This window comes from Tachypleus tridentatus, chromosome 12 (genome assembly GCF_004210375.1).
Source record: "Tachypleus tridentatus isolate NWPU-2018 chromosome 12, ASM421037v1, whole genome shotgun sequence".
In the NCBI taxonomy this organism is placed as follows: domain Eukaryota; kingdom Metazoa; phylum Arthropoda; class Merostomata; order Xiphosura; family Limulidae; genus Tachypleus; species Tachypleus tridentatus.
Window position 1 is genome coordinate 33,549,908 of NC_134836.1, and position 24,162 is coordinate 33,574,069.

General features: G+C 30.0%; 3 protein-coding genes across 8 annotated transcripts in view; all 3 read right to left on the minus strand.

Moving 5' to 3' along the window:
• The window catches only part of LOC143235546 (uncharacterized), a 20,342-nt gene extending 12,765 nt beyond the window's left edge, over positions 1-7,577 (minus strand). For 2 of the 6 annotated variants that reach the window (XM_076473793.1, XM_076473791.1), the window contains exons 1-4: positions 6,906-7,577; positions 6,420-6,591; positions 4,465-4,580; positions 2,753-2,914 (exon numbers count right to left, since the gene is read on the minus strand). In XM_076473793.1, coding sequence (XP_076329908.1) covers positions 2,753-2,906 — 154 coding nt within the window. In that variant the 5' untranslated portion in view covers positions 2,907-2,914; positions 4,465-4,580; positions 6,420-6,591; positions 6,906-7,577. Of the gene's footprint in view, positions 1-2,752; positions 2,915-4,464; positions 4,581-5,044; positions 5,154-6,419; positions 6,592-6,905 lie in introns of all 6 variants that reach the window. The other 4 variants (XM_076473795.1, XM_076473794.1, XM_076473796.1 and 1 more) reach the window with 4 other exon arrangements.
• Positions 7,578-10,489: 2,912 nt separating this feature from the next.
• Positions 10,490-13,327, minus strand: LOC143235551 (uncharacterized). Its single transcript, XM_076473798.1, has 4 exons — positions 13,193-13,327; positions 12,331-12,466; positions 11,232-11,460; positions 10,490-11,091 (listed from the first exon to the last, which is right to left on the minus strand). Exons 3-4 carry the CDS (start codon positions 11,422-11,424, stop codon positions 10,511-10,513), a joined length of 774 nt encoding a protein of 257 aa, XP_076329913.1. The 5' UTR covers positions 11,425-11,460; positions 12,331-12,466; positions 13,193-13,327; the 3' UTR covers positions 10,490-10,510.
• A 310-nt stretch (positions 13,328-13,637) lies between these two features.
• LOC143235550 (rho guanine nucleotide exchange factor 11-like) lies at positions 13,638-22,569 on the minus strand. The gene is made up of 6 exons (XM_076473797.1): positions 22,436-22,569; positions 17,594-17,821; positions 16,618-16,743; positions 15,947-16,064; positions 14,581-14,759; positions 13,638-13,937 (listed from the first exon to the last, which is right to left on the minus strand). The coding sequence occupies exons 1-6, from the start codon at positions 22,436-22,438 to the stop codon at positions 13,761-13,763; spliced, it is 831 nt and encodes a 276-aa protein (XP_076329912.1). The 5' UTR covers positions 22,439-22,569; the 3' UTR covers positions 13,638-13,760.
• Positions 22,570-24,162: the final 1,593 nt, after the last annotated feature.

The following is a 24,162-nucleotide window of genomic DNA, read 5'->3' on the forward strand; positions in this document are numbered from 1 at the left end:
ACATGTATCAATAAGCAACAACCATAAGTTCTAATAAAACCTAACCATTTCTCAAATTAAAGATACTCAAGAACAATAACCAATTTAATACTAATTCATGATGTTGGTTAAAAACAAATAATAAGAAACCTGAGTACTTTGGAAAGGTAGAGCACTCTTTGTCAACAGAAAATTAAGAATGACAAAGTAAACTGTGAGAAAATGTGTAGCAATGTTCTGGTAGACAACTAGGATAATCAAGAAGTGTTTTAACCTTTTTGCAACTAGCTTGGTATAACACGAGTTCATCTACACATTTGCACATGTTAAGTATTTGCACTATAACTTTTAATACAGTATGTATATTTTCACATAATTTTAGACTTTTAGTAAAGATTACAAATTTTTATGTAAGCAAAGAATAAAATATTTTTACTAAAGATTTATTTGTTAAAATATCAAGTCTGTTTTGTTACTAGTCTGAGTGCAAAGCAATTTCACATTACAATTAAAAAAACTATTCTTTATCCCAAAAGTCTCAAAATATTTGTATAATCTCCAAAACCTCCTAAATACACTAAGTGTTTGTTTTCAGTGAGAGTATATTTTACGTGGTTTTCTACACTTAACTATGTGTGGTCTGTCAACTGACCAACCTTGTAACCATCATTAAAGAATTAAGTAAATATAACATTGTTTTTTTTTGTGCTAAAATGACTACATATAACAAAAATACAAATGTTTAGTCTAAGTAGCTTAAGTCTCATAACATCATATTTATTACTTTTTATTATATTGACCTTGCAGTCATGCCTAGTTAACATTACATAACTTGCATTGACACTATGCATGTGCACTCACATTACCATATCCAATAATATAAAACTGACCTTTACTCCTTACAAAGTGACCCTGTATTGGCTGTGTTTTAAAGAATTAGTGTTTTGCAATATAGTCACATTTTAATTATTACACATTATATATATTTATTATTACTATTCTGAAATAAAAAGTTAAAACTTTTTTCTTAAAATGTATAAAAATAAGTAAAAAAGTAAAGCAAACAGTTATCTATTTTAGCTATGACCTTTGAACTGTTGCTGCTGGATATATTGCAAAGCCTTTTAAATTATGCATGTGGAGAATAAACTTTTTTTATCCTTTGATAGATTGTTTAGGCAAAGTATTCATGATGAAACTTTGTAGAATGGACGGCAACTGCCTGTTGTGGAGACACAAGTGTATAAAGAACGACGTTTCAAAAGTCTTACACCTGACCTGAAGTTGCCATCCATTCTACAAAAAGTTAAAACTTTTTTAAAGTTTTATTAAAAATATATAGTTGAATAGTTTAAAAAATCATAAATAACAATACTGACACCACAGAGTTCCACTATAATTTATAAAGCTTAGTAAATAAGCTGTAATTAGGCCTTTAAAATATTTTTTAAACATGAAAAAAAAAAAGAAATTTCTAGCAGACTAAAGACACAACCTACCTCCTTAAAATCCTGGTTTGAAAGAAAGTGGTAACCTTTTCACAGATTAAAATAGCTCAGAAACTAACTAGGGGGACATTCTAAGCTGTCAACTGGTTATTCACATGTCAAATGCTGAAGTAAGTGCATATAAGGGACCATTTCCAAAAAAAATAAATAAAAAGATACAAGGTTCTTATTTTATATTCTAGCTTGTCAATATTGGTAAGTTGAGTTCTTAATTTGTACAAAACTACAGACTTATTTATGATATCAAAATACTATCTAATTTTAACCAGTACTGCATTCAATATACCACATGTTTCACTAAAAACATTTCAGATGTGTTATTTTAATATTTACTTTTTAATTAAGACATTAACTCATATATAAAGTTTGAATTATAATCTACAATTTGATCCCAAACTTACTGACAAATTCATAAAATAGTAGTCCAATAAAATGTTGGACGCAAGTCAATAAATGCAATGACATGTTCTTTGACCTGTGACTTGTTGAGAAAGGGTTAAATACAAGCTGACAGTCATTACTTAAAGGAAAACACCGTCATTAAATAATTGGAAAAAATATATCAATGATTTCATAAACAGGAATGTTGAAGAAAATGGAACCAATATTCAAACCAAAGACAAAGTAACCTATATCATGACAACAATAAACCCACATGAAGTGTAAATGTATTGTAAAGATGGCTGACATGGGCATTAAATACTTTAAAATAAAATACAAAAACAAAGTTTTTTATATCCATACCAGCTATCTCTGTAATACAAAGTAAGCTAGAAACCTCAATATTTACAGCAAAGTTTTATGTAAAGGTTATTTAGTACAAGATTTTACATTTTCCAAGCCAGTTTTGCTTAAGTACAATGACATTTGTGAGCATTGAGACAATGTGTGCTTCCATATCCACAGAAGTTACTTCACCTTGCTTATTTTAATACTTAAACTTCCATTCCATAAAACAATATTTCATTATTACTGAAAAAAAAATTAATCTGAAGAGTCAATGGTAGAAAGGATATTTTTTACATTTTTCAGATATCCATCTTAACTTTTACCAACACATGCACACACAAAATAAAAGATGTGATCTATAAATTATTTTCTGCATATCATTTGAACTGTTGTCCTTCAGTAAAAGTATAAATATTTGCAAATTATTTCCAGAGTTTTTGTATGCAGTCTAACAAATACATAAAATCTAATACAAAGCATTACTATCACTCCAAGAAACACAATTTAAATGTAAAGTAAAAAAAAGCTGTACTTACTCGCACCAGCTGAAGGTTGGCTCGATTTTCGGCTTTTTCCAATAATGTTTTCCATTATACCAGACATTCGATCTCTCCTTTTATCTTTCTTGTTTCGAAGGGTACCTATGCATGTTTCTTCTACTACTTTTACACGCATTTTATGGATGTTCATTTCACAGTCTTTGAGACAATAGAAATTAATACAAAATTAGAAGAAATTTTAATGTAGCACACACTACTTAATAAAAATAAAAAACAAATACTTTAAAACACACTATGGTTTGTACAACCTTTCTTTCTAAAATAGAAGTAAAAAATGACCATTCAATACTTTTTTTGTTATCTTTATATAATTATAGATACTGAAAAACATAAATAAACAAGTTTGTTGTGATTTGTAGCATATATAAAATGCCAGTTTATAATGAAAAATTATGTAGCTGAATTAAAATAAGAGTAAATTGAGAAAGATTTTGCTTTGAAGTTTTGTAGCAGAAAAAAATCTGCACATTTCTACTCATATACTAACATATATCTTTTTAATGTTCACTTTTATTAAACTTACACGGCGTAGGCTAAAACAGCCAAAACAAAACCCAAGGGATTCATGTATAACCACTCCCTTATTTTGAACTACTAACCAGGAGAGACAGTAAGGCAGCTACCAGAACATACTATAACTAAGGTTTAATCCAACTCCTAGGTCTAAGTAATGAGATTACCAACAAAATTTATAAGAAATCAACAGCTAAAACTGTGGAACATTGTTCAACAGAATTGCATTTAAGCCCTCTGCCTTCTAAGCTAAAGCCTGGCAGTGGCAAATTCAATGTTGATGCTACTGGGGAAACATATCAACACCCTTCATACTGGAAGCTTTCTAAAGTGATGCAAAAAAATTGAAAAATTATAAATTTCTATATCTATAGCTGATCAGTACAAACAGTTCCCCTAAGAAAATAGCATCACAAAGACTTAAGTTCTAAAATGTCTCTGAAACCTGGCACACCTAGCCAACACCATTTGAAGATGGTACCTGTGTGCCAATTTGCTTAAAGCATAATTAACGTTTTCTCTGGTTCAAACAGAAAAGGGTGTTTTTTATAACATATTAAAGGTGAGGTACTATTGCTATTTCAAGATTTAAAATGTATGCATATTAAAGTAAAGTAGACATTATAATCATGATGTTCATGCAAATGAGTATCACTGCAAACTGTACTTAGATGTTTTATACTTATATTCAAGAAATTCAACCTCCTACACTATAAACAGAACATCAGAAAAGTATGAGAAACCTTTATAAAACTGATTTTCTCAAAATAAAAATATTTAATACTCTTTTCTTTCAAGATAAACAATCACAGTGAAGAAAAAAAAATAGTCTGAAGATAGAAAACTTTTACAATTAAACCCTCTGAACCTAACACTGATGTTATCTCAGTTTCACCTTTTGACTGTTTTGTTTGGAGATTTTTCAAGTGTTAGACACTATCAGTCTTTAGTTATTTAGTACTCACACTAATACACTACTTTGTTTATTTCTATTTAATAAATGTTAAATCAAGCACAAATAAAAGATTATCACTAGACAACAAATGTTAAGAAGGACTAAGGTATAATACATAAAGCAAGTCAAGACAAACTCTCAAAAAAGGTCTATGTTAACAAGTTACTTCTGCACTTCATTTATAGCATACATAATATTCATTATAACAGCAACAACTTACTTTGGCACTGGTATCCTTGGTTTCCAACCCCCCCAAATAATTAACTGGCAGTGATTACAGAACGTTACACAGCTGTAATGTTCTGGCAGAAAATGGTGGTTTCGAACAAAGACAGGCTAAAAGTTTGAAATTGAAACAAACATTTATTTCTTTTTGTACACTGGAAATGAGAAGGCAAAAAGAAAACAAAGACACTAAGAATATTTTGTTCAAAACTAAGAAGGTTATACCTCATGAGACAAAAATATTCCTGAAAAAATGTGTGCAAAAAAGGCATCCAGGTTTGCATACAGTACATTTGAACCTTGAGATGCATTTTTCATTCTTTAGCAGCTCTAATTAGAAACAGTTTTTCAATTATTTAAACTCAAAACATCAATTTTACTTGCAAAACTGAATAGAAACAGACCTTTCTTGATACCCATATTAACAGATTAGATAACCATTTCACAACATTCATTCATTATAAGAAAACATACAGGCTTACATACTCGATTTGACATTTTTTATTCCAAATTACTTTAAATGCAATCTTATTCTCAGCCTTGTTAACAGAACATATAACATCTATTCTACCTACCTCACCCTTGAAAAAGAAATCCCCACCTTACAGAACATTTCAACAAACAAGTATCCCATGCATGTTATTCAAGCTTTGACAGAATTTTTTTTCCTCATAAATTTGAATCCTTCCAAACAAAAAAACCTACATCACTGATAAATACCCAAAGAGATTGATCACTCATATTTTAAACAAGCAATATTTCCTACTGAAATAACAAATTTTAAGAATAATTGAAACATTTTATCCCCAAGTTCAGCTACAAATGATATTTAAATTACCATTCAAAGTATAAAATTATCCCAATCTATGGACTTATTACTTACTCTGTAATGCCACTTACACTCTTAAAATTATATGCAAATTACACCTACAACCATGTGAACATATGGAAGTATCAAGCAGAACTGGTTTTTTTTAAATCAAATACACCGGACTGCACAATTTGCTCACACAGTGGAAACATTAACCACCCATCATGATTGTGAATTTCAAAGTAATTTTATATGGATCATCAAATAAGGAACTTAAAAGAAAGCTTCTCTTTTAAATGAACTCCCAAATTTAAATTATAACACAGCTTCACTACAATTAAGTCTGTTCTAAATACCTGTACAATATTGTTGCATTATTCTATTCTCTGTCTATTTGATTGTATCTTAATTTATTTCACACTCTTGTGCTGCATTTTGAATACTTTTATAGTTTACATTTACAACATGTCCGTACCTAACAAATTACCATGTATAACATAGCTTTCCAGAGATAGAGTATGTATATTCCGAAACATCCAAGAATTAAATGTTTGTTTATGAACATGTGTCAAATATTCACTGTTGCTGCCTATTACTCATCATTAATCTTCCATTATTTATCAAATGAATAATGCTTTCAAAAACACTACATATTTTAATAAATATATAGAGGAGTGAAATTCTCAAAACAGTAAATACTCAGCAAGGTGAAGTGAGCCTGTTTTTGAATACAAAAATAAAATAATTTTAGTGCAAAAAAATAAATGCTTTCTGATAAAACAAATGGAGCATATGCACATCTGATAAAAAGCAGCTCAAAGTCTCAATACTAGTAATGCCTTCAGAAATAAGTTTCAATACTTAGTACCACTGAGTACCAGCAGAATTTTACCCCTTGGATATATATTTTACAACTGATTGGAAATTTACAACTTGTCTAAATAAACTTAAGGTTACATTTTAAAAGTTACTTAATACATTCCTTCCAAAAACTTCTTTAGAAATGGCATTTTGTTCTCATATAATATGATTTATTATAAATGTAGCAAAACCAAGTACTAAAGCATTAAAACTTCATTTTAACATGCTTGTAATAAATTACTTTAAGTGACAATAAAATTACAAACTTTAATAATCACCTTTTTATTTCTCTGTAAAAAACGCAGCCTTGTCTTTTCCTTAGCAACAAAACTTGGACATCTTTCAATCAAATTGACAGCTTGCTGATTCTTTACTCCAAACTGCTCGAGAACAGTAGCAAGAGCAGCAACCATGGCAAATGTTTTGTCATCTGCATTCTCAAAGTCCTTTCTTCAGAATCAATAGTTTTGTCAATGGTATAAAATAATTTAATAAGTATTATGTTCAACCAAATTAATTTAAGCAAATTTAAAGCTTGAACAATCAACTGCCCAGTTTTTATACTTAAATATGCAGGCACATTAAAAAACTTTTATGATACTAACAAGTTACAGGGACGTTTGAACATTCAGATGATTAAATTTATTAAGAAAGTAACAACTTTGATAGAACATTATTTATATTCATAAAAAACTAATCTAATATTTGTTGTATAATTAAACTTATAATAATAAAGTGAGAATCTTATAATAGAAATAATCTACCAGGAAGACTAACAGTACAAGAAACACCGTCAGTCACCTGAAGTTGGCCATTTCAGTCCTGGTTCCGGGTTATGTGTCATTATGGCCATTGTCAAAAAGAAAAGTAATAAAAGTTTTAAAAGACATGCAGCAAAATTGTAAAAATAATTTGTCAGGATGACTAAAGGGTAGCTCAAACAGCAGCGTTAGTCACCTGAAGTTTGCCTTTCTAGTCCTGGTGTCGAGTTATTTAATGTTACGGCCATTTTCTAATTTCAAATCGAACTAGAGAGATTGTGATTCTTAAAATGGAACCACATTAAAAAGAATAATGGTCTTTAAAAAAACTAAAAACTTTATCAAGGTGGACAATGTTACCATCACCAATAACAGTGTCTAATGTAACGGACAAACCTTGGGACCGAGCAGTATTAAAATGGTTCCGTCGTTGACAGTCGTAACGATAGCAAGAAAGTATAATGTGGCTCATAGTGATCTGAGTGTTAAACAAACTACACATTGGTGCATCAGTTTTAGATAAAACAAAACAATGAGTTACAAAACTGTGACCAATGCGTAGTCTAGTTAAAACAACTTCCTCCTTTCGATCCTTCCGGAAGCTAGAAAAAAAAACGAACACGGACGATATTTGGTAGGATAATAACGAATAATGTTCTACATCACTCCACTAGTTTAACCAAAATCCATAATTTTTTACACAGTTACAGAATAAAAATATTGTGAAAAATTAGTTACCGAGATATTTTTATTTTTTCAATAATTTCACTCTAAAAAATTGAAAACAGTGAATACATGCTAAATGAAGTTAAACAGCTTCGGTTCAGTTATTGTTAAGGGCAAAGCTAGACAATAAGTTATCTATGCTCTGTCCATCGCAGGTATCGAAACCCGTATTTTAACGTAGCGAGCCTGTAGACTGAACCAATAGTGGTGGCAGGAGAAATCAATAAACAAGTTTAAAAAATTGATATATTTTACTGTATATATCCAATTTCAGTTTGTTTAAAATTAAAAGACATGAAAACACGGGTCAACATCTAAATATATAATGAACCAATATATCAAAAGATGTTTCCCCTTTCAACCGTAAAAGCGTTATTATATGACAGTCAATCACAACATCTATTGACATGAGCGTAGTCCAGGACAGCGGTGAGTGCTACCAGCCGTTTACCTACACGCTGGTCTGAGTTTCAAACATGGGATAACAGCAGACATTATCAAAATGCTATAAGTAAAAAGAAACCAACCAAACCAATAATAATTAAATTTAAAAAATATCCAATAATACACCTGCAGGAATTATTGTTTGTTAATACATACATATCTTGTAATCTTATGAGACATAACGTTATGGTGTTCATAAAGTTAGTATTTTCATACTGAGAAATTAAATTAAAAGCACATATCTATGCATGAAGTTTTCACTACACTCTTTTAATATTCATGATGAATGACGTTGGTTCCAATACTTCCACGTCGTTATCGAGTGTTTGTCAACCATCTAATAATTCAACCGCTTTAAAAATAAAGGGAAATTGATGTTTCAGTTCATAGGAATACACTTGAGGTATTTATTAAACAGCTTTTAGCTCTTCAGAACATGCATCAAACTTCAACTCCTGTCAAACCGATCAAGATATCAACATGAAGTAACGTTTTAGATTCTTATACGTGCCATAATCAAACATGTGCTGCTCAACCGTTGAACGGTACCCCAGCGGAAACAAAAAGAAAAGAAAGCGATATCCTCTACGATACCTCTAGCTCTTTCACAATATTTCATCCTACACAAGCGCTTTAAAATAAAAAACTTCTAAGTAGCGTTAGTATCAGTCATATCAAAAAAAATTAGGGACTTATAAGGAAACACACAAGGACAATTAAAATATTCAACACTATCTCTTCGAATGTGTTACAAACTTATGCCAAATAACTACCAGTAATACAGAACTACTTGAAACAGTATTCAGCTAACCGGTAACAATCGACAATCGAGTATTTTGTTTTCGAAAACACCAAGAACAATTGGTTTAGTGTATAGTTACATAATGGATTAGTCATATGTGCTTCGTTCTTCACGCGCAATTCAAGCCCCAGGTTTGAGCGTTGTAGGTCCCCAAACTTTCCACTAATCAAAAACCAAAGAAAAGCATCAATAATATTGAACTAGTCATCAATAACTGAAGTAGTGTAATATTCTCTGGTGAAAGTTTTCCATGAACGAGTTCTTTAAGTCTTTATAACACTAAAATCTGGCACTCCATCCCTGAAGTTGGCAACATTGACGATATCCCTAATTATGCTTTAAAATAACAGTTTAAACAATCTCTAGCCTTCAAATAATCCGCTTATTATACTGTTCTTTGTTGTTGGAATTCACATACTACATCAATATTAAGTTTGTAGCAATTACATTGTTTTTCTATGTAAAATATACAGGCTGCCCAAGCGGTAATTAAGGATTAATTGCAATATTAATCGTATTTTTCTATGCGTTGTTAGTCCTTAATTAAGGGATAAAAATAAAGTCTTGCAACGATATGAAGAAAGAGACAAAAATAAATTAACAAACAGTGTTTCGAAAGGCGACGACGTTCAGATCCCTTTGGAAATTCGAAGGTTTAAATAAATGTAACTTTAGAATTTAAAAACAGATTAATTAAAGGTTTTAATTATTTTCCACTGTATGAATATGCTTGTCTACTACAAATATAAAGAAATGGTGATGCACTAGAATATAATTATTGTATGAAAAATATATAACCTCAGAACAACGCTAGTGTATAACGAACGAATCAATACATCAAGGTAAAAAGGTAGTCAAACATGGATTCTTCGTACAATAATTTTTTTTATTTGCTGATACAGTCGATTTCATTGGAGTTTTTCCATTTTTAATTGCACTAATACGAATTCGGTAAGGCTTTAAAATTTAGTTTATTTTGGTCAGTTGTTCAAAACTGAACATAAAACTTAATGTTTCCTACACTTACACTTTGTTCACGAACCATTGTTGATTCGAGAACCAAGGTTAATTTACTTACTTCTACACACGTGGCGTGTTGTATGTAACCCATATGTTAAGTGGCAGTTTTTGAGTCACTGACAGTGTGTCGCGATAAGACATGTATTTTTCTTCTTTTATTATTAATCTAGAGTGTGCGGCTCATAGAACGCTTCTGAGGTGTTGTTTGTGCTTAAAAAAAACCAAAAAACAACTTAGCTCATAGTTCCTTCATCTCCTGACCGATTCGAGATCTAATTGCAGTTTTGGGCTCGCAGATCAAACTCTTTCGATTGTTGTATTTAACGACATTCAAGATCTCGTAGATTAGTTTACTCTAATCCTGCCTAAAAGAATTTAAGATGCCATGGCTATTGAGAATTTCCTCTTGTTTATTTATGAACATAATACCTTAGAGAAAGCTTCGGGTTTAAAAAAGGAAACAAAAACCAAACCAAGTTATTAACAAAATGAATTTTACATTTATTGAAACATTTTAAATTAAGTGCATAATGATTTCGTTTTCAAAAAATTTTATAATAATTATTTATAAAGTATAAAAACATCTGTATTTTTTTCCTGTATTAAAAAATTTTTGCTATTCAGAATTTAATATTTGCAAATGTTCTTCAGTCTCAGATTTGGTTTCTTCATCTTCTTCACACAATCTTTGTTCTTTGTTATCTTCCTCTTCCTCCAAGTTGTATGGTTCCATTTCTTTTACACTGCTCAAATCTTCCTCAGTTACTGCTTTACTACCAATCTCCGACTCATATTCCGTATTACATTCTTTACTATACAAAGCTTGTTTATCACAATCTTCGCTCAATTCTTCTCTGGGCTGTATTTTATCTTTATTCAATTTTAAGAATCCTTTCTCAGAGATTTCTGCTAGTTTCTCCTCAGGATGCACAACTTCTTCAAAGGGTTCAACATGTTCTACATCTTTTTCTGTATAATTTTCAACAGAAAATTCCAGTTTGGCTTTTCCTTCAGTCCCAAGATATTCTTGTTTTCCTTTCTTTTCATACAAAAGGTGTTCAGTGTCTTTGTATCCCTCATCTTCAACTTGCCCGATTTCACCAATGACTTCACCTTCAAGATCACAGTCCTGATGTTCTTCTTCTGACTCATTTTCCTCATCTCCAGACTCCTTGAGGTTTTCATCTGTTACTGAGGCTATGAAGTAAAATTATACTTTGAAACCCTTGTCTCATTCTGATTTATAATATAAAGAAGAATCAATATACAATAAGAAACATTGGCTGACATATGCTGTGTAAGTATCATTCTATGAAATGTGAATGTTATCACAAAACCTGTTGTTTCTTCACTTTCATCTACAAAGTCTATTGGTCCTTCAGATACTGATGAAGCTACAGAGATGTAGCTATTTGGTCGAGATTGAATGTCATTCAAGTTGCTAGGAGAAGGGCACAATCTGTGACAAAGGCGATGACTTTCATGAAGAAAATGAAGCTGCTCTCTTGAAGTATGAAGTTCGTCATGCATTCACAGTCTTTCTTCTTCCCTCTCTGAGACATACGACTATATGATAGGAAGAGATATAGGAGTTAAATGAACTTCAGTATATTAGTTAAACAAAGATAGATTTATCAGGAAATTAGAAAGCAAAATATGACTTACAATATATAAGTACAAGTACACAAATTCAAAAAAAAAGAAACAAAAAGCAGAAAATTATAATGTTCTTTTTTGAAACTGTAACTGTTTAAGACTTTTCTTGTTCTTTATATTATTGTGTTCACTTTCTCAATTAACTTAAACAATTTTTGACCAGCTTGTGGTTTCAATTTTACTTCTGGACAAACCTGATCAATACTTTGGGTCCTTAAAATCTATTTTGTGACAGTTTTTTTTGGGTTTTTTTTACTGGCTATACAACTATATACAAAAGAAATTAATAAATTGTCTTTTTTATTTATTTTTACAGTGCTTATTTTTTCAAAGGAAACTAAAGAGAATTTAATTATATCTGTTGTTTTTTTAAGTTAAAACATTCATTTATTAATTGATACTTAGTCAAATAATAAATATAATTCAATAGAACAAATTTAGATTCTTTTTGGAAAATGATGAATTCATCTTTTGAAATAGCAGCAATTGTTATAACGAATGATTTCCATTTCCCTTGTTTGTTGAAAAAGTAACACATTAAATAAAATAAAATCTCTCTTCAAATATTAGTTGAAGATTGTTTTAATCAGGTATAAAACATTGTAGTCAGTCATAAAACATATCTGGTTATAGGTTAAATACATCCACAACTTCTTAAACACACAAGAATGTTTTAAAAAAACGTCTCTACAAACAATACCCATCTTTCTATGCTTTTACTATCATTGTTAAATTGGATGATTTTATGATTAGATAAATTCTATAAAATATACAACATACCAAGAGTTGAGTCAAATATCTATTTATAGTGCTAGATATATTGATTAATTTTGGCAAAGGTAAACTAAGTAACAGGCCTGTCTTCCTTGCAACAACTGAAGTTTCTGCATGAGTGTTATTGCTTTCTTCCCCACAACTGTAAGCAGCAGAATTATTAAATCATGAAATAAGTAATAAACAAGCTACAATATTAAGAGAACATTTAATATTTCCTTACCAATAAGGTTCTCAAACCTTACAGTTCTCTTTACACAAACACAGGCTGGCTTAAACATTTTGTACTGTTACATTGTGAACGTAATTAAAAAGGAGAAAACAAATTGTATAATCCAGCCTATGTTTGTGTAAAGAGAACTGTAATAATGAAAACAAATACAAGTTATAAATCAACTTTATTTTGGAAACAAAAAAAACAGTTTTATACCAGCATTTTGTAATTCAATAACAAAAACACCCAAACATACATTTTCAAATATATGGGAAAATGATAATCTCAAAGACTCAACAAATGTTATTTTATTGTAAGAGTGGCCTTTGTTGTTTTTGCTCAACCATACTAGCAATCTAGTCCGTTTGCTGCTTTATTTCATTACAGAGAATCTCATGCTACATTTATCGAATAGCGATCAATCAGAAAACATGCGACTCAAATGAAAATAGCTGTTTTTGACAGGAAAAGGATATGTGAAAAACTGTTTCACAATTAAAGACTTGTATTTCTTAAACTAAAGAAAATACTATATAGTCATATCTTCACAAAATTTCTTTGCTTAACTATTAATGCTGAAATATTCTGACATTAACAAGAGATTCTATTTCATTACAAACTTCTATCAAGTTGTTTTTCAAAGCTAGTACTCACCTTCTCCACTACAGGCATTAAACATGTCATCTTCAGACACTCTTAGGCCTTCATTTAATACTGAAGTAAGTTGATTAGCTGAAATATAGTTACATGCATTACACCTGTAACAACAAATTACTTATCACAGTTTTAACACTGAAATTTATACGAGATATTATTACATCAGCATTAAAGACTCCAGTGCTACTGTAAATGACAACAAAATCAAAAAGTACAGAATAATTTTCTTATCAAAACTACTTCAAAAAACAAATACTTCCAAAAATCATGGTATGTTTAAAGTTAGTACCAAAATTAGTATCTAACAAGTCATTACAGAAGTTAATATGTTTCAGATGCTTAAAATAAAGTTACCTTTTAAAATATATTTTATTTCTTAATATTTATTTCCCTTCATACAAATCTAAGAGCACAAGTTAACTACATTTGTAATTTTTGTCTCTAAATGATCTGCATATTTTATAAAAAGAAACACACTCAGCAAATATAACTTGCCTGTGGCCACGTTTCTTGTAAACAGGTTTTGTACACGAAGTATTGGGCTATGGGTGACTTTGGTGTCTTCTCAGCCTGACATCAGATTGTTGTTGTGGAACTTCAACAGCAACTTATCATCCTGTTTCTGGCGCAACACAAGAATGTCCTCAAGTAATACCACATGCATCTCAATAGTTTTTTGTTTGTGTAACCTCCAGGTCAATGGACCCTCGTGGATCAGCTTATGCTTTGTTAAATCAAGGTGCTGAAAAGACAGAATTCACAAACAAAATAGTTTTTTCAATTTAACGGTTAATAACCAAGAATAAACATTGGTTATTACTTCATGCATACATATTTCTTACTATTATCTATGACAGTTGTCTATCATGTTTGCATTTAATTAATCAAACCTCCATAATTTATTTTATAAAATTATTTAAAAGTTGAATGCAAATTTTGATAATATCTGGTATTTTTGTAAATTATTACAACATACATACATATATATTATATATACTGAAAATTCTCCCAGATGTATTCTAGGTTTAAACAAGACCCACTTTCTTATTACTTACTCACTTACTTACAAATTCCTTGAATATTTTATTGGACAGAAAACTCCAAATGTTTAATACAACAGGCAAAAGTGCATATACACTCAGATTAACTGATTACTTGGGTCTTTATAACTAGAACTAATTTATGAAGTACTTTTTATACACATACACAGAAAAACAAAACATTTTAGTACATTACAACTGCATTGTCTACATACTATTATCAAGTTTAATAAGTACTACTATTGTAATGTTGAGGTATTCCTTCCTTCCATAGAAAAAAACAGCATAATGACTTATCTACCTTGAAGATATACAACTACATACTTTGATCATGAAAATGCTTACATGATAAGCTTGAACAATAGGTGCTTTAACTTTCTCAATGGCACTTCTGTTCATTTTCTTTTGAAGTTCACCAAGTCTGTGTTCATTCTCTGATTCTTTAACAGCTTGATTGACATGTGCCAGGATTTGTTTGCTACAGTGTACTGCCTGCAGTAACCTCCTATGTTCTTCAGAATTCTCTGTGTAATAATATTCAGTAAAAGAAATTCATGGAGGATACATACATACATGTGTGTGTGTGTGTGTGTGTGTGTGTGTGTTTAAAAAAAAAGAGAAATTTAGTAGTTGTAAACACTTCTTATTCTCAAGTATTTCTAACTGAAGTTTTAAGATTTAGACTAACACACTACTAGGATATTTTTTAAATTGTGTTTTGCCATATTGTCTCTTATGATGGAAAATATATCAAGCACTTATATGAATACTAAATGAAAATTTACAAAATCTCATTGCAAGATATTTATCATCATGACCATTTGCATCTGCATAGCAGTCTTTATAATATTAATGATATTAAATCACATTACACTTGTTTCTTATGTACTTCTGTCATGTCTTGAACAAACAGAATATTAAAAAATTCAAATATACACTCCATAATTTGTACATATTCCATTTAAAGATGTTTGAAAGCAATGAAACAGGATTTATACATCATTAAACATGGCACAGGATTTAGACAATTTTGCACTTAGAAGATTTAGTACACAGAAGCAAAATCATTTACCTATATAAACTTTAAGGATGTCACAACTGATGGTTTATAAAACTAGTGTAAAAAAGATACAAGTTTCAGTCATTAAAACAAATTTTGTTGTTTGAGCAATTTTCTAACTAAAGCACAACTTGACAACTGCACACTAAAAAAACCACCCATTTTTCAAATATAACACAACAAGTTTGGACAATAAGAGTGAATCACTTACCACAGTTTTGTTTAAATGAACTTGCAACACGGCATCATGTTTAAAACTTTTTGAAACTATTAAACTAAATAGTGAGTTAGGGTTAATAAAATCATTATTTGTTACTGGCTTAGTGCTCTAAAAAGGTTTGTTGTCGAAACAGTGCGGAAACACTAGATCAAAAAATCTTGTTTTCAAGCGCATGTTAATTATAGTACAAACTTCAAAAATCAGTATTTATTAGCTCATTAAGGTACATAAACAATCAATGCTTACAGATACATTTTTATGTCACAGAGAATTATAACAATTTAATTACACTACAGATTATATTACAGGGTTTAAAGAGGCAGATGTAAAAGTACATGAACTGACAAGCTATTAAGGTACTTCCAATGCAAAAATTACAATATTACACAAACACACACAAAAGCACAGTTGATGGAATATTTCATACTTACGTGGTGTATATTTTGCACTATTTTCTAAAAGAAGAGGGTATTTGGTTAGTCTCTGAAAGCCTGTAGCAATAATGTCTTTTAGCTGTAACCTTCTACAGAGATGATTTGCTTCAGCATCCTACAGTAAATCAAATATACAATAAAAATATTTACCATAATATAAAACTGTAGTGCTCAACAATAAATCTGACTTTCTGAAACATGCTCAGTAACATGATACTTTTCCAAGGTCACAGAGTAAAGTGTTGCTGTTCCAATATGATTTACAAACAAGAATCTTACTTGTATTAATACTGCAGACTTTTATTGTACATGTATTAAAATATGTCATGGCACATAATTTACAGATTACTATAGCGTACAATCACAAATTTTTTCAAGTCTCCAAATCCACACGAGTGCATATATGAATTCTAATTACATTTTCTACATCAAATTGCACAAAACTACAATTTACAAAAGTTTTAATTTAACTTAACAATTTGGAAGATATATTGTGATGTTTCTTAACCTTGAACCAGCCAATTATAATATTTAATACAGTAAGATAACACAAAATTTTGAGAGGTTTGGATTATGTTCAAGTAAAATGAGGTTTAAGGATAAACAAATAAAACTATACAAATTTTTTTGTTGAGAACAATATGAATACATAAAAACACCAGTCTTACAGATAAGAACTGTGCCAGCTTTTGTTCCTTCTTCTGCTTATTCTTAAGTGCTTCCAGAGCAATCGACTGGTTACGACAAAACTTAGCTGCTGCACTCTTGATTTCTTTACCTGAAGATCCATCAAGCTATAGAGAAAAATAACACATTTCTGAATAAAAATAACACTCACGTAAATATTCTTACTTCCACTGAAATTATTTTAAGAATGAACTGTATATGTCTAAAACCTATAAGCTAAACAGAAGTTAAAACAAACTAGTAAAACAGTTTTAGTGTTTTATTAGTCTTTGCAAGCATTAGATTCGCTAGGCACAATCATGATAAAAAAATCAGTAAATACATTTGTTGAGCTTTGTTATATAAAACTTTAAAATACCCCAGTTAGAAAAAAAATAATTTCAAAATGTATATTCCATATTTAAGAGAAACACAAAAATTAGGTCTAAAAAATCCAGATTTAAAATAGGGCAAATTAAATAACAGAAATTTAAGTGGAATAGACCTATCATCAATACAAATGTGAGGACAAGATCAGACCCTTTACAAGTTTTATCTTTCCTCTCAATACAAGTATTTTGCTATATCTTAATAAACAATGAAATATCTAAAGTGATCTAACCCAAAGTTGTATATTAAAGATCCATGACAATTTGTGGATTTTATTTACTACTGAAATTAAACAAAATGCCCAAACACTGGCAGTGGATATGTGAATTCTAAATGCCAAATACTGTATAAATGTTATCTGACAGAAACTTGTATTCTGAAATTCTGTAAGCATCAGGAAAGTTGAAGTTTTGTGCCTCCTACAACTACACAAAATCTCAATCACCTGAAGGTTCAACATCACATTAACTTGACATCATCTGGAAACCAATTCAATAAATATGATTCTGTGCAAGAAACAGACATTAACTCAAATAAATAAATAAATAAAAGATATCAGAGCAACTTGATTACATCAGTAAAACTCACCATTTCCAGCATGATGTCTCCAACATCACCAACCACTGGCTGTTCCCGCCTGTGGGCTTTCATTTTATTGTTGAACCTACTGTGGATCTCCAGCATCTCCTCCAAGTTAGGAAAAAGAAGATATAATTGGTCTGATGGTAGAAGCTGTTCCTGCTGCATTGGTTTGAAAAACAGCCTATCTAACACTTTCAGGTTCCCGGACATGGGTGTGTTCCGTATGGAAGAGCTCTGAAGAAGTAATAATTTACTTAAACTTTCAAATTTCTAAAAACTTAACTCCACCATCATGTCATGCAAACAAGAATTTCATATTTTCAACCACTTTAAGAGCTATGATTTTCTTATTCTATTAAAGAACAAAATATTAATATTAATAAACTGTATGCACTTTGTACACACATAAAACTAAGAAAACAGAAACTATGAAATACTAATAGAAAGATACATAAACAAAATCTGAAATTATAAATATTAAACAAAAGTGATCAAACAGGTTTCAAAAATCTATTAAATCCAAGAATTTTATCAAAATACCTCTATTGTTGTCAAATTACAGCAAAACCACATCAATCAAATACTATAATAAATGTTAACTATATTCTTCTAAGGTTTTCACATACACTTCTACATCTATCTGCTTCACAACAAACCACTTTTTATTCTAGTCCTTAAGATACACAGAAATATTATAAAAATTGTTAAAAACAAATGGGTTACATGCTGTAAAATCAGACTTTTAAAAAAAGAACAAACATTTATAACTACACCCACCAGATGTCACTTGGCAAATATAGTTGTGTGTGTAACACAAGTAAATACAAATTATAAATATATCAACATCACTAATTAGTGATGAAATTAATCTAATGTAATCTAAGCCATAAAGCAGATTATGTCTCTATGTCCATTTGTAAAGACATATTTCTAATTTTCTGATATTATCTCTGAAACTTTCAGGGGGTCCTTGGAAATTAAGAAGTGCTCACTGGTAACTTATAAACACTAGTGTTATCACATCAGATGCCTTCTCAAAAGCATCCAAGTCCCTGAAAACCAGCAGTTCTTGAAAGAAAAATTTAAACTGTAGCAGAGTCTAATTTCAGGCATTTATTTAAGTCTTTTATTTCATTCATTTTCTATTTTGTAAATTTTAAAACTTCAATTTACCCCCTTCCTTCCCCAAGCTATTGAGGTATCACCCTCTCATGAAGGCAAAAAAACATATTCTGCATCTAGTGTAGGTACCTCTGCTCGATGGTTAAATGAACACAAACCATACAACACAAAAAAATAATTCTAAAATATGTTTACAAATTCTAAAGAAAAAAATAGAGTATCCAAAAGTCACAAATGTGTAAAAAAGTAACTGCAGAATCAGCACTCAAAACTTTTTACATCTAACTTTCAAACTGCTGGTGAAATGCTAAGGCAAGAAATTTAACAACAACAATAAAACTGGGAGAGAACTGTGTGTTTAAATCCATAAAGTCCTTAGATGATCTAACATCTGTCATCTACATTTAACTGCAGATACTACAAGTCATCCCAGAGGACCAATTAAAATGCTAAGTACCCCCACAAAAAAGTGTAATCACAAATTTCACCAACCCTTGTATTTTAAGACAGATAAAATAATAAAACTATAGTATTCTTCTGTATAATTTACAAAACACATTATATGAACTCTTAATCTAAACCCATGAATCCAAAGTTAAATGACCATGAGTGCAAAATAGAACTAAATTATCCATCCATACAGTTCAATACTTTACAGTAAATTAGTCCAATTATTAATTATTCCATATTTCGCAAACTAGTTGGACTGACTAGGACTAACAGTTACATGAAGTTAGTTTTTAACTAATTTTATCGAAGCTGTTATTATTTAAATCATTCCTTGTCAGTTGAAATGTTCTGATTTATACACACACAACATATTATCTATACAGAAACCAAAGTTTAATGATAAAAGTATGAAGACAATGGAAACAACATTTAACACTTCAGATGACAACAGCGATTTAGTATTTCAACATTCAGACAGAAGAAACACTCTATAATTCAATGTGAATCAGTAAAGAATGAGCTAAGAAATAACATCATGGATTGACTACAACCACCTACTTAACAGTTTTAACACCAGAGCTACATCCTTTCTACAACACACTCACAATGTTAAAACAAATAAAAGTTATAAAATCTTAGTTATACCATCCCCAAATTGTCTTATTACTATTCAACCAGGTTCAAAAATCCTTCTTTGGCTATGTTTTCCAACTGATTGTACTATCACTCATGAAGAATATACTGCCTCAGAATACCAAGTCACCCAATCTAATAAAAGTACAAGTGCTGTCATGGTTAATTATGTATTTTCGATGTCAAAACAAAATCTAAATCTCTTTACTTTCACTTCAATCACAACTCCTAAAACTCCTTTCTGCACAATTCACAAGATTGTACAGAGTTAGTTTCAAACTAACTTTATTATCATCATACCTCAAAGTTTTACATTATACAAGTTTCAATTTCTTCAAAAAATCTTCAAATAAAAATACTTAAACTTTGGTTCTATTGCCATGTGATCATGAGCAAGCACAGGTTTTGACCTTTTGTCTCTATTACTTGAATATATTCATACTTATATACTAGTACAGTAAACACTAGTTATCTGTCCTTAGTTCAAATTCTACCAGATTAACAAAAGATCAGAAAAAAAAATAATAATTTGCTCATCACTTGACAGTAGCTATGCCTATCGTCTTCTTACTTGGACATATTACTTCAAGCAACATGTACTTATTTTATTGAAACGTTTATAACTAATAGAAAGAGTTAATTTAAACTACAATTTCCCAATAGTTTTTTTAAAATTGGTGCACAGTATTCATTTCAGTGCATTTCAAACACCTGAAGCAATGTTTGCAGATTTTGTCCTTACTAGCACTTACTGTCTTTTGTAGGCATACATATTTGTAAAATACAGTTAAATTGTATTTAAGTTTTATTTTAATATTTTAGTTTACTAGGTTTTAGCTATTTTTGTTTTAAATTTCATATTTGATAGGTTTGATAATTTTGAATACAACATAGAAACTTCACCTCAGTTTGTGATGGTTAACTTACTACATTAAGCATAAAAACAGTTTGCTGAAACGTATTTCTGCAAAAAGTACGGTAATGCCTGTTGGTGTGCATTAAGAAAAAGGTAAAACTAATGACAGAAAAAATAAACTAAGTGAAAATGTAAATACCTGAAATTGCAAATAAAACCAAAAGAAACTGAAGGATTATTTATTAAAGAGTTAAAAAATGTGTACATACTTCTGTTTCTTTGTTTCAAATATTTAATTGTACTGTACATAAATCATAATAGTTACAGTAAGTAATATGATAAAGAAAATGAAAATAAACAGTTACTTAAAAACTTTTGATATTAATTTAGGACAGCGTTTTGCAAAACTATTCTAGGTATGCTGCTAAACTGTAAATGTATGGCATCAAGTATGCTTTTCATGACATTTTAAAATAACCAAAATTATTTAGGCAAAAGTAGCCTTATCCTAACACAAGGAATCAGTAGAGTATATGGGGAATGCCTGTATGCATGGTGACACTCACATGTCCTCTTTTCAAGTGCAGGATCAGATAAGCATGTTGCAAATTTAACATTATTTTTCTAGTGTGCCATGAGCATAAAAAGTTTGAGAGCCACTGATTGTGGAGGTTCTAGACCTTACAGAAATGAAAAAACTGTGTTAAGAAAGTTTTTATACTTAAAAGATAAAAATTACCTTCCATTTCAACTATTTAAAATCTGAGTATCAAAAATTAATAAAATTAATAAATATAATAATTATATCTTTAGGAATATTATATATATACATATATATTATCAGCAAAACACCCTTCAAGTATGTTAACTTAGTATCTTCTCTACCTACTTCTCTATGTTTCTATGCTGTGTTTAAATATACACGATACCACTCACACTAGCAAAACAGCATGACAATTACAACTACAAACCTATGGAAATACAGGGGTATCAAATTGTAAAACAACTTTAACATCTTCCAGACACCACAACTGCACATGCAGTGAAAGTAGCAACCACATCATTCTGATTAAAAATTTCAAAATCATTTCACCTTCATCATCCAATAATAAAACTTTTAATTATAGAAAAACTTATTGTAAATTAATTTCCAACTCTAAATAGTAACACAACACCAGTTACATTTGTTCTAAATAACTTGTATAAATCTGATAGAGTTTGGTTTGATTTGGCTTTTGCACAAAGCTACACAAGGACTATCTGTGCTAACCAACCCCAATTTAGCAGTGTAAGACTAGAAAGAAGGCAGCTAGTCATCACTACCAACTGCCAACTCTTGGGTTACTCTTTTACCAACAAACAGAGGGACTGACCATCACATTATAATGTCCCCATGGCTGAAAGGGCGAGCATGTTTAATGTTACAGGGATTCGACCCCCCTTCTGATAGAGAAACTGTATTACTGTAATATTTATATTGCAACCTATACCCATCCTAACATTTATTACTTATTTCACTTTTTTTTTTGAAATGTTGGAACTTTCTGAATTTTAAAAAGTGTTTGCATGTTTTATCTTGTTTAACATATCTTGCCAAAGATGAAGTACATGTTTATTCCAAAGTGTTCAAGTATTAAATGTCTGTTACCAACTCAAGTGGTAACATGTTTGATGTTAAATTTACATTTATTCATCATGTAAAATTTAAATACAGTAAGCAGTTTGTAGTATTAATTTATCATACTGATACTGTAACATAACATAAGTGATTAAATTATCCATCTCACCATTTATCACATCTTGACATTTCTTTTCTTCGGGCTTCATTACATGTAGAACATTAATATTCACATTTTCTTGCCATCTGGGAGGATCGTTTTCTGCTTCCAAGTCTGAATCATCAAACTGGTGAACATGAGAAGACAAAGAAGACCCTGAAGAAGGCAATGGTCCAGTGGAAGGAACGAATCCTGGAACCAAGTCAGCAGGTGTTCCTCCTGGAGTTTTGTGTACCATTTCTAGAGAGTTGCTTGGACTATCAAGACTTCCAAGAAAGAATACCTCCAGTTTTAGTGTAATTCGAGTAACATCAAAATAGCACAATTAACACATGATACTAACTATGATACTCAGACAGCATTACAAATGCCTTATGATTATTCGTATAATAGAATTCAATTATAAACTTTTACAATTTTGTCATCAATGTGCTAATAATATAATTTAACATTTTTTTGGGAAAAAAAAGCTCAATTCATATATTTTGTTTCCATTATATTATACTTAATAGGAATGACTCTAATTTAAATGCACTGTTTTTTATACAAAATCACACACTTTAAAATATGGATTTGTATTTAAACTATTCCTTTAGTTCTTTTGTAAATTGCAATTTTCATACCAATTAACATTTGACCAAACCTAAGATATTGAAAAACAATGCTAAAATCACAATGCTCAAGAATTCAAGTTCTATAATAAGCAAAGATCCTACATTACTACAAGGTAATCTCTGGCTGTAAAACACTGAGATAATATAACTAAAATTACAGTCAATCTTACAATATGACATCAAGAGGTTTGGTAAATTTATTAATATTTAATATAAACATAACCAGTACTTAGTGAAAATAACCAAAATGCAGTATTAACTCATTTCTTTATGTCCATATTCAGTTTATACGAACATATTACTACACCAGTTACATAACATTCTATACCTGACACCACTTTTATATTCAATGAATTCTAAAAATTATGGTTAAATTAAATGCTTAAAAATAAGTACCATAACTCTTCAAACAATCATCATAAACTTTTGTCACCTCCAAAGAATCAAGTTTGTACTGCTGCCCACAATGCAATATTAGAACTATTTTGTTGTTTTTTTTTGGCATGTATTGTCATTTCTAATAGTATAATTTTAAAAGCCACATTGTTAAGAAAACATCTCACAGTAAAAGTCTCAAACAAAACCAATATATTTAAAGAGTTTGTGATTATCACAATATTTACCTTTAGATAAGCTTGAATCAGAAGAGCTTCCTGAATTGTTGAGGTCTGAAACATTCTTCTCGTCAACTTCTGCATCACTGAGGTACAAAATCAATTTTAAAAAATTAAAATAGCAAAAAAAGCTGCATATCTGCAATTTTGTTTTTCATATGTTGTTCCAACTTCTACAAATGAACAATAAAAGAATTTCAAACCTTTTGATCTTGAATATTTGGGTCACCCGTTTCCTTAAAGGTACTCGACTTTTCTCTGTAAAATAAAAATCAAAAAGAGAATAGTGTGGTCAGCATACTGTAAGACTTACCAAACGGATAAGCCCATAAATGGATAAAAGTTCTAATCTTAAAATGAAGTCCAATGTCATTATTATTATGGCATGAAACTTGAAATTAAATGTACAAAATCTTATTGATGACAATATATATGCATTTTTACACCAGCAGTTTTCCATTTATTACTCTTAAGTAACAAAACCTGAAATTTTTTTTTAAATCAAGGT

Excerpts from the sequence above, each read along its gene's own strand:
- LOC143235550 (XM_076473797.1), bottom strand. Across the intron at positions 16,065-16,617 it reads AGCTGGCACAGTTCTTATCT|GATGCTGAAGCAAATCATCT; the intron begins GTAAGACTGGTG and ends GATTTACTGTAG. Across the intron at positions 14,760-15,946 it reads TAGTGCAAAATATACACCAC|AGAATTCTGAAGAACATAGG; the intron begins GTAAGTATGAAA and ends ATTATTACACAG.
- LOC143235551 (XM_076473798.1), bottom strand. The coding sequence starts at position 11,424 with ATGCATGACGAACTTCATACTTCAAGAGAGCAGCTTCATTTTCTTCAT. Across the intron at positions 11,092-11,231 it reads TGAAAGTGAAGAAACAACAG|CCTCAGTAACAGATGAAAAC; the intron begins GTTTTGTGATAA and ends TTTACTTCATAG.